Source organism: Colossoma macropomum, unplaced genomic scaffold, assembly GCF_904425465.1.
Source record: "Colossoma macropomum unplaced genomic scaffold, Colossoma_macropomum, whole genome shotgun sequence".
NCBI classification, from domain to species: domain Eukaryota; kingdom Metazoa; phylum Chordata; class Actinopteri; order Characiformes; family Serrasalmidae; genus Colossoma; species Colossoma macropomum.
In genome coordinates this window covers 20,852,710-20,863,590 of record NW_023494798.1, presented here as the reverse complement: position 1 = coordinate 20,863,590, position 10,881 = coordinate 20,852,710, and the positions used below count along the sequence as shown (strand labels likewise).

Below are 10,881 nucleotides of genomic sequence, written 5' to 3'. Positions count from 1 at the left end.
CTATCCGATTGAACGAGGTGGGCAAACTTCTAAATAATCCGTTAAATAGAAGAATAATAGCCATGTAAACGCCTGAATCCGATTACATTCCAATCGGAAGTATGTTCTGCGCATGTGCGTCGCGTCATGGCGAAAGTTTATACCGTTCAACATGGCGGAGCAGAAACGGGTCTGCAGAGGAGACGAAGTTTATGCTCTGAGCTTTAAAAGACGGCGGTGGGACGGACGTCCAGCTTATGAGTCTCAGTACACGACGTCTTCCTCTCGCCGCTTCCTTTATAAGCACATGTGAAGCACGTTTTCCTGAGTCTGACATCATTTTAAAGCAATTAAAACACAAGCGCGCCAACTGGAAACTCATCTCACGCGGACTGGACCTCACGTGATGTTCGCTGTCATGGTAACGTTTACTCTAAACGCTACTCCACGCATGCGCGTCATTTTGCATCGGATTACTTGTAGTGAGCATGTAAACGAAGATTTTCCATCAAATCGTTGAATAGAGTGTGCATATAAACACCTCAGTCTGAATCTGTAATCGGATTGTATTCAATCGGATTGGCAAAAATCTTTGCATGTGTGAGAGTATTAGCTACAGTTTAATTCATAACCCCCGGCGGGATTTGGTTAGCGGACACGGTCCTCCTCGAGATGTTCCTCTTGGAAATACGAGCGATTTTCCTCTTGTACTCTGGCTTCCGGGTCAGTTCTTAATAAAGCTCAGTTATGAGCAAACAGCAGAATTCTCTGCGCTTCTTCTGTGTTACGGTATATAATGTTAAAGCAACATGAGAGGGAGTGTGTTATAACACACAACCTCGAGTGTTCTATTGCTTTTATACAACAGTGCCACGTTCACGGCCCAATTTATTTATTTATTACTTTATTTATTTAACTGTTGTATAAAACAGTTATATAACTGCGACCAAATCACAGCTGTGATGTAATTTTGCGATAACACACTCCCTCTCGTGTTCTATTGCTTCTATACAACAGTTAAATAACTAAAGTAAGAAATAAATAAACTGGGCTGTGAACGCGGCATTTAATGTTTTAATGTTCGCAGTTCCTTCCGCCAAATTATAGTTCCTTAACAAGCAGCTTGTTGCTACGTCAGAGTAACGAGCTCCGCTCACTCGCTGCACAGCCGGCAGTTCGTTCAGCTCCTCACACAGACCAGCTGACAGTTTCGGAAAATAGTGCAGCCTCATTTTCAGAGTCTGACCAAATCTGCTGTCAGTCAAATGTAATCTTAAAAGTATCCATTTTCTGTTTGTGAGTAAAGTAAGAAGTAAAAACGTTCGAATGGCTTGATCGGCTCCTAAAGCTGTCAAAGTCATTGCTTAGCAACGGCGTCTCAGCGGAGTGATACAGTGTTTGTGAAAAACCTGTGACGTTGTGGCGAAATAATCAGATTGCGTGGCCGGAACTAACTGTTGTATAATACAGGATAACTTCCCACATATGCTGTGATTTTGTGAAAAGACTTTGTGAGAAAAATACCCTAAAGACTTATGTTTATAACCAAAGATAATATTTGAATGAACAGTAAAGTGGAGCTAACATTTACGTGCTGTTTCCTCCATCCAGCTGAACATATTGTGCTTCCCTGCAGTGTGTTAAGTCCAGAGAAACCGGCTCGGTCAAGTCTGCATAATCGTTGCGAACATGGCGAACCTTCCCAGAGGCGGAGGGGACAAGGTGAGGAGGTACGGGCCGAAATGAGACTGGGGGACTTGATTAAGAATCATGTTGGTGGTTTGATATCTTTTACTAATGTAGCCAGCTACAAAGACCTCACAGACCGACCCGGAAAACACAAAGCACATGAGTGAAATATAAAGCCACTCACAGTCTGCTGTGAGAAAATGTGAGCGATTTAAATGAGTTTTTCTAGATATGCTACAATGTGCTGTTAATGTTATGAAGCTGCAAAAGGCCCGTATTCGTGTTTTATTAGATACCTTCTGTCTAACAGGAACGTAAACTTTGTGCAGATGCTGCAAAAGGTTCGATTCTTGTGAATCGGTTCGACGGCTTTATTGAAAAGAGTCGGTTCAAAAGAATGATTCTGACAGAAAGGAGAACATGGCCACGAGAGGGTGGTGGGCACTTCTTCCTCGCGCGAAGCTCGCTCCTTTCCTGCCCTTCGCTTGTGGAGCCTGCAGGAATGCCCCTTACCACAGCCTGTGTTCAGCTCCCGTCCAGCCCGGCGCCGTCAGGTAGCTTAGCTGAGTTAGACACTGAGCTTGTGTAGCTTGTTCTGAAACGTGTTTGCTGACTTAAACGTTTCTCCTAGAACACGAAGCTCCGCCGTTGTGGGGGTCTGGGGGAGTCTATAACGTTAGCTAACTTTAGCCGGGGGTTATCTTATCTTGTGTGTCATGGCTGCCTGTGATCTTGAGTCCACACAGCGAGTTCATTTGTTTATGGGTCATGAAGGCGACATGTGTAGGCGGAGCACAGCAAGACCATGTATGTTGCATCTGGTTTGGTGGACTTTTTGCATTTGCCGCCGACAGACAGCAGGTAAGTTTAGGGCGGTGTGGATTGTTTCTGGCGTTTTTCATTTCGCGTGATGAGCTGGGTGCTACTGGAGAAATAACTTACATCCAGAGTGAAGTGGGCTGGTCTGTTTCACTGGCTAATGAGAGACAAAATTGGGAAAATGGCATGTTTATAAAATAGCTAGTTAGCTTGCTGGCAATGATACCTAATGCTGCCTCCAGGTTCTCAGAAATTCATGCTTAAGACTTCTGAGTTCGTAAGAATGACTTGATTTGTGTTCAGGTGGTTTTGGTCGGAAACGAGGTGGAAGAGCTGGAAATGATGCTTGAACCACATATTTGTGTCTTCGTGTGAACGGTGGCTGCTGAATAACTGAAACACAAATTCATTAGCTGCCACGCTTTAATTGGGGGCTCATTGAAAAATACGTTTCTCACAAGACACGACTTGAAGGCAGCATAAGTTTCATGAAGTGATTCGGGAGCTGCTTGTCCCAGTAATCAGTGTGAGGCTTTGCGGCTGTAGCTTTAAGGGCTGTCTGGCTTCAGCTCGATCATGTTTGCCGCTGCACGCTGAAACTGCTGAAAGGGTTTGGCTTGGCAAAGAACAGTGTTCTTGGTGTTTTGGTCTACTAGTATACAGCAAATCGGGTGGTCGTTTTCCTGCCCTGTCTTTTTTTCAATTATAACCAACTTTGCTGTCTGTCTCAGTTATGTCAGTGCTTGTGCGTTGTGTCAGCATACTTGCCTCTTTAGTGATGTTGACCTTTATACAGAGAAACGTTCAGTGGACATAACTGGACCATAATGTGTTAGGGAGTGATTTAAAATAGTCAAATAATTTGACCTACAGTGATATTGAATGCATTGTGGCTGGGTATATGTATAAGTAAACATGAGTGTAAAACATACATGGAGGTTTAGAAATTACAGTGGATGGAGAGGCAGGTCAGTGATTGGGAAATGGGGTTTTATGAAGATTTCAGACACTGGTTTATAATTCTGTATGGGTGTGGAGTGCTTGACAAAACATGCCTCTGTCAAGTCTGGAAAACGTTTTTAGAAAGACAGCATAATTTCATATTCAGTCTTGTGGTCACTGTTGGTCAGACTCAGAGTAAATGAGTTCACTTACAAAAACAGCTGTCAATTTTAATGAATTAAATGTAACTTACAAAATTAAACTTTATTGAAAACCTTTTTGTTTTTTGTCAAAAGCAGATAACTCCGATGGTCATTTCATGTTGAGTTAAACAAAGCTATGTAATGGATACACGTTTCTTTTAAGTGGAATATTTAACATTCTTTAACATGTAACAAGTAGGTAAAGTGCTGAAGACAGCAACAAACAACCTATTAATGGGCAATATTAAACATCTATATCATGCATCATATGACCATACAGATTCATCTTGTAAAGTAATGGGCGTAGTCTCGGAAAATCCAAAGGCTGAATCTCAAATGGCTCACTGCTCCCTATGTAGTGCACTATGTGAGTTGTGTAATTTTGGCTTTAACACCAAATATTACACTTTATGTCCAGTATGAATTGTGCACACATGGCTGAATCCACAGTGGTTCTCTACTATACACACCGTGCTCTGTTTTAGATGCAGTAGCCGTTGTTTTGGGACCCTCGTGCTGCACCGTGTGGGGAGAAGGGATTTGAGATTCTGCCTAAAACAGTTCTCGGCAGTGTTGCGTCACCTGACCCGAATAGCGCGCGCTGATTCGCGGAACGGATTTATCGGCTCTGCTGGAGAAACAGCGCTGAGTGTTCGACCGTTTCTGCTGTAAAACGTGAACTTGCAGCTCCTTGAAAATGGACGATAACAGCTTTTGTGACAACGTGTTTAGGGTTCATAATGCGCTCTGTGTTAGAATAACTCACGACAGTCATAATAACGTTTTATTAAAGGATGGCTTTTCTCGGTTTTTGCAAGTGGGGCTGAAATTCATGATGTTTTCACGTGGTGTACTCAGCATTAAGTCCTCAAGCAGAGTGGAGTTTTTCTGTTCCATTTTGTCTGTCCGACTTATGAATTCCTGCCCTTCTAAGCGGGCAAACACATTCAGCATAAATGTACAATAGGACCATTCAGTAGGTTGTCAGAATTTTGGGCAGGCTACGTTTTTGCTTAGTTACTTTTTAGCCTAAATAAGTATGTGTCTGGACAGTTTATTAAAACCTCAGATTCACCTTGTGAAGTAAGGGTGTAATGATACATAGTTTCGTGTTTAGTAGTTAGTTTTTGATTCTAAAGCCAAGACTCTGTTTGATTTCTGATATTTTGTTGTGTTTAAAATACATTGATTCTTTAGAGCCAGAACATTTAATGCATATCTGTAACAGAATGGCTAAAGAGGGGTCTTTGGAATAAGCAGATCCCACTAAAGTACTCAGAAAGGATTTGAGATATTAAAGTGGGATGCACTTACTAGAATGGTACATGTTCTGCATCAAGGAGTTGGCCGAAGTCCCTCCTAATTGTTGTAAAGGGCTGATAATGAGTTACAGGAACTGCTTACATAGTGCTATATATTAGCTGCGGTTAACACCCAGTGTTGAAGCCTGGAGTGCACATACATTCTTAGGTGCCCCAAGAATCTGGATTCTGCTGCCGTTTGTTCTGTAAATAATTACTGATTGTACCTTTTTCTGTTTTGCCTGTCATACTAATCAATGAAAATCTTGGAACAGATAGTCATGTTCCAGTATGTTTAAAAAAATCTTAATGTAAACTGATGTGATGTCATTTCAAATCATAAGGTAAGTGCAGTTTCACAATGATACACAAATCTGCTCAGTAATGTATGATTTGATGCACCCAGCCAATAAATTTTGCGTTTCTAGTTCAGTTCACATTTATTGGCAGTAAACAACTATTAAAGTCTGCTTGTAAAGTATAACTGCTCTAAAACAAAACAAGCATTGTAAAATATATGTATATATATTTTATTATATATTTGTGTAGCGATGTTTTTTATTAACTTTCTATGCTAAAGAGTCTGTGTTTCTGTAGGTCCTCTGCTGTCATGTCTTCCAAGGATGCTACCCTGACTGGGGTAATAGCACACAAGATCAAGAAGGGCATCACTTTCTATGTAAATGAGAGTACAGTGAACTCTGTGGCTGCTGGCCCACCTGGCCAGCCCAAACCCCTCCTGCTTCTGCTGCCTTGGTTGGGCTCCAGGCCTCAGGCTCAGGCGAAGTACTGCGAGATCTACCTCAGAACAGGCTTTGATGTACTAGTTGTGGAGACAGAGGTGGGAAGGTTCCTCTGGCCTCGCTGGGGGCTGGAGTATGGCAGCGAGTTGCTGGAGCTTCTGGAGAGTGAGCGTTTCTCACAGCGCCACCTGCTGGTCCATGCCTTTTCCATTGGAGGTTACACTTTTGCCCAGATGCTTGTTCATATGGCCAAAGATGCCCAGCGCTACCAGGGTGTGACCAGCAGGATCAGAGGACAGATATATGACAGCCTGGTCATGGGCTCTCTGGAGCGTATGGCTATTGGTAAGTAAGGACAGCGAGTGTGTTACTTGTTTAGAGCAATTAAGTTTACATAATGAAGTTTAAGTAATATGGCTGTAGATTTGTATTCACCTCTGTGTTTCCTCTGCCATTAAATTAGCTGGGCAGCCTACCCAACCAAAGCTTGGGGCAGATTCAGTTTCTGTGTGGTACTATGCGCAGGTGTTTTGGCCAAAATAAAATTCTTAGGATATAATTTAAAATGTAAATGCACTAAATTCAAATCTGGACCGGTTTCAATAATTATGTTTGGCAGAGGCGAGCTGGCTAAAGTAAAGTAGATCTATTTGGGCTTTCTTATGAGTCCAAACAGTATTTAGTGCTGTATTAAGGAACTATTAACTCCATCCTCATACATTACTATAGACATATATATGCATTATTCTTTCACTTGTAATATAAAACTTGTTGTATTTACAATTATCATGTCAATATATTCTTAAAAATAATTCATGACACTACTCTGGCCTGTACACGCTATAACACTGGGAGCTACAAAGGGTCTACAGTCCATCCTGAAAACAAATCTGCAGAAAACACTGTATCATTTACTGCCCTTCGTTTTCTGTGGTTTTGTTGCACTCCAGGCGTGAGTAGGACCGTGTTCCCTCGTGTTGGGGGTGTAGTGAAGCGTGCCAGCCTGCTTTATTTCCACATCTTCAAACGCCAAACGGTGGACTACTTCAACATGGGAATTGACGCATTCTGGAATACGCCTGTGACAGCTCCTGCACTTTTCTTCTTTTGTCAGAATGATGCACTGTGTGATGCAGATTCTATGGAGGAAATGTTGGAGCATTGGGGTAAACGGGGCATTACTCTGTTGAGTAAAAAGTGGGAGAAGTCTATACATGCAGGGCATCTTCGTGCCCATCCTCAGGAGTACCTATCCATTCTAGAAAACTTCCTCTGTTCTCTCAGTATGGTGCCTCTCAAGTCCAAAATGTGAAGTGTCTTTTCTTTAACATGTAAGACTTTATTCATCATACATGTGTACTGTTACTGTATGCAGTAAAGTTAGTAAAGTGCCTTCCTAAGTGCTTTTTTTTTTTATTAAAAAAAGTTTCTTTAATGTACTGACCTAAAATTTGTGTGTCTATATAAATTTATTAAGGTGGAGTCAGTAACGTACCATTTCTCATCACTCTTAGGAAGTTAAATCTATGCGGTCTTTTACTAATTAATGCTTTTGTTTAGATAGATGACAATATTTTACAGTATATTTTTGTTGAAGTTATTAGACAATTAAATAAACCAAGTTTTAAACTAATGTAAGTCCATGTTAACATTGTATTGTGTTTAAATATACACACTCGTGCAAAAAAGGGCCAAGCCCAAAATACTGATGGTTTTGGCCTGGTCAGAGTCCAGATTTAAACCCTATAGAGAGAATATAGTTCAGTCTCAAACACAAACTAGCTTGGCAGTGTTTTTCAATTGTTTAAAGCCATCAGTGCTGAGTGGAACAATGTTGATGCAGGTTTACCCACAAGACTTCAACATATAAAGAAATCACAGAGAAACACTGTCCTGTACTAAGTTTCTTTATCTATTTGTTTAATGAAGAAATTAGTTTAATGTGTTTTATTCTTGCTAATTTACTGACTCATGATTTGTTGTCAAGGCCATTAAAAGCTTAATGTTTTGCCATTTTGGGCTTGGCCCATTCTTTGTGTGTACATGAGTATATAAATGTAAATATTGGGGCTGTATCCTAATGGTTCAGTGGAACTTCCTTTCTTGTCTGTTTGCCTTGATTTTGCCTGATCTGTAGCACCATGGCTTCACTAATGTGCTGTCAAACTGACTTGCAAGTGGATCCACATGGATACCAAATTAGGCACAGTCAAAGAAAGTGTATTGGAAATAAGGTTTCATTCAACTATTCCAAGGAAACAATGGTATGTCTGTGCCAAAAGTGAGCGACAAAGGAAAGATGAATAACTGGGAAAACATATAAAGCGCAGATACTTCAAGACAGGTGGCCAGCATGATACAAATAAGCAGTTAACATAACTACAGTGATCTGTGAAATGTATGAAAAATCCGAGCAGGCCCAGCTGGGCTTGATTTTGGATCAAGATGGAAAGATCTATGTGAATTTTAAAGAGGGTTTATTGTACCAAAAAATGTTAGAGAGGCGGCCTCAGTGGGCCTTTTTAAACTACTTAAAAAATTCATTTTTAATGTAGCTTATATTTAGCAACATGCTGTTATTATTTGTTCATTTATTCATATTATCAATTCTATTTATGATTCTTTAAATTGTTTTATGCTTTATTTATTTATTTATTCTTTTATTTATATGACCTTCTTTGCTTTATGCCCCTTGGGTAGAGTGGTTTATTTTTGCTTATTTTTGCTGTGTGTTTTATCTATTGTTATTTGTTTGCCAATTTGTAAAAGCACTTTGAGCTGGGAAAGACTCAGTAAATTAGGTTGGAAATTGTGGTGAAAAGTGCACATTCAGTGAAGGTGATGCTTGTGAAGTGCAGTAGGGCTAACTGTTTTAAACTGAGCTGAAAGCCTGCTTAAAAATGAATGTTTACAGCCCAGATTCAACTGGTTCCATTTAGTAGCAACATACTAGCTAAATGCTGCTAGTCCAGTTAGGAGACCATTACAGTAATTAATCCTGCTAGAAATAAAGGCATGAATGAGTTTCTCCAGGTCTGGTTTAGTCAGAAAATCTCTAATCTTGTTATAGGGTTGGGCGATAAAATGATAACGATAAGTATCGCGATATTACTTTTCCTCGATAGAGCGATAAGACAGGTTTGATAATTTTTCGATATAATACACCATTCTCACACTCCCACGTTTTAGCGAAAGCCCTGGTGGCGCTGTCTATTGCAAGGAAAGCGACACTACTCTGCTGTCGTCAGGAGAGGGCGCACCTCCGATTTTTTCGACTTGATTTGAGAGGGAGGGGGCCACGAGTAAAAAAAAGGGTCGCCAAATATACTTACAAATATACACGGCTGAAACGTGGAGTTATACATTCCCTGTTTGAGTGGAGCGACCGGCGATCTGTTCTCCTGTCACCGAGTCTGAGTGACGAGATAAGTGACGTAACTGTACTGTCCTACGGTGAACTTTCCGTGCATCCTAACAACTTTAGCGGTGTTAAATGACGTCTGCAGCGCCGTGTTACAGCGCCAAACCGTCATATTTTAGTATTAGTGCATTCCCGAGCAACGAAAGTGAAAGAAAGAAGTGGGTTAATGTGAGTTACAGCACTGATTTAAACGAAAGTAAACTGAGGAAGCTGTGAGGCATTGGAGAGCGGGAGAGCGCTATCTTTCCAGGCTAGCTGTTTTTAGCTGCTGGCTAATTGAAGCAGCGCTCCAGCGCTCCGGCACAACACGGTGAATTGATACGGTAGATCAAACAAGACACAAAATCACCGCTTTCAGTTTAAACATACCTAAAAGGAGGACTCTGTTTGGCTGCTGTGAGAGATTCACACTGCAGATAATGCTTTTACACAGCGAACGTCAGATATTTTGCGGTTCACCCCTTAAACTACTACGATAGCATAGAGAAACCCAGTCGTCGCTAGCTGGTGTCTGAATACTGTGATATGCTCTGACATGGATGTGGTAGGAGTGACAGCAGTGACCTACCGAACCGAGCTGACGTTGTTGAGAAACTAAAGAGTTTAGCACTGTTGTTGGCCACTTGTTTAACATTTGTAACGGGATAGCCAAGTGCTCGTCACCAGACAGCTAAAAATAATGTTTTCTTTCTTAAATTATGACTAATACAAAAATTGCAGCTGTGCTTTTCCAGCTGATAAAAACAGTTCAGAAACTTTCTCCCACTCTCCCATGACAGATTTGTGAAATGTTCCACTGTTTGCCGAGTGTTTGTCATGATCGGACCATAAGTGATAGTTTAAAACCACAATTAACCACCCAGGAGCAAAATCAGCCTTCAAACATGAAAGAAATAATGATTTGACATTTATCGTAATATGTATCAATATCGAATGATATGAATTTTGCTTATCGTGGTAACGTTTTTGGCCATATCGCCCAGCTCTATCTTGTTAATATTCCTACGGTGATAAAATGCTTTTTTAGTAACTGCTTTGACATAACTGCTAAAACTGAGATCAGCTGAGACCATTCGTACACCCAGGTTCTTTAGATTTTAGGTTTTTCGAATCCAGATTAGCAGCTAGTCTGTGCCTCTCATTGCTATTGCAAAATAAAGTAGTTTCTGTTTTATCTTTATTCAACTACAGAAGGTTTTATCCCATGCAGTTAGTGATGTGCTTAAGGCGCTTACAAAGTGAGTCAAGGGGACCATGGTTGTTTGGGGAGAGGGCCAGGTAAATCTGAGTATCATTTGCATAGCTGTGGTAAGATATTCCATAGCGTTGTAGGATTTGGCCAAGAGGAAGCATGTTTGAATTAAATAAGAGATGGCCCAAGAACCAAACCCTGGGGGACACCACAGATCACTGGCACGCTCTCAGAAACATTATTTCCTATTTTGACAAAGTAGTTTCTACCTTGCAGGCATGAACTGAACCATTTTAGGATTGTTCCTGTGAGTCCAACCCAGTTCTCAAGTCTATTTGTAAGAATTTTATGGTCAGTGGTTTCAAAGCAATGTTTATCAAACCTCAGGAAAACTAAATATTGTGATGCATATAATATTATCGTAAAAAACGTCTTGAAGCACTACTGTCAGACATTGAATACCAGACTCTGGTGTGCTGGGAGCTGGAAGAGACTGAAACTGTGGACATAGGAAACATGACACAGATCACTCAATGTTCATATGTATATGCCATGACGTCTGAACAGTGACATTACTGGTGGCACACTATTA

General features: G+C 40.8%; 1 protein-coding gene across 1 annotated transcript; it reads left to right on the top strand.

Moving 5' to 3' along the window:
* The first annotated feature begins 2,088 nt into the window (after window positions 1-2,088).
* Window positions 2,089-7,309, top strand: si:dkey-5i3.5 (uncharacterized protein LOC565091 homolog). The gene is made up of 3 exons (XM_036585458.1): window positions 2,089-2,222; window positions 5,531-6,021; window positions 6,627-7,309. The coding sequence occupies exons 1-3, from the start codon at window positions 2,089-2,091 to the stop codon at window positions 6,986-6,988; spliced, it is 987 nt and encodes a 328-aa protein (XP_036441351.1). The 3' UTR covers window positions 6,989-7,309.
* Window positions 7,310-10,881: the final 3,572 nt, after the last annotated feature.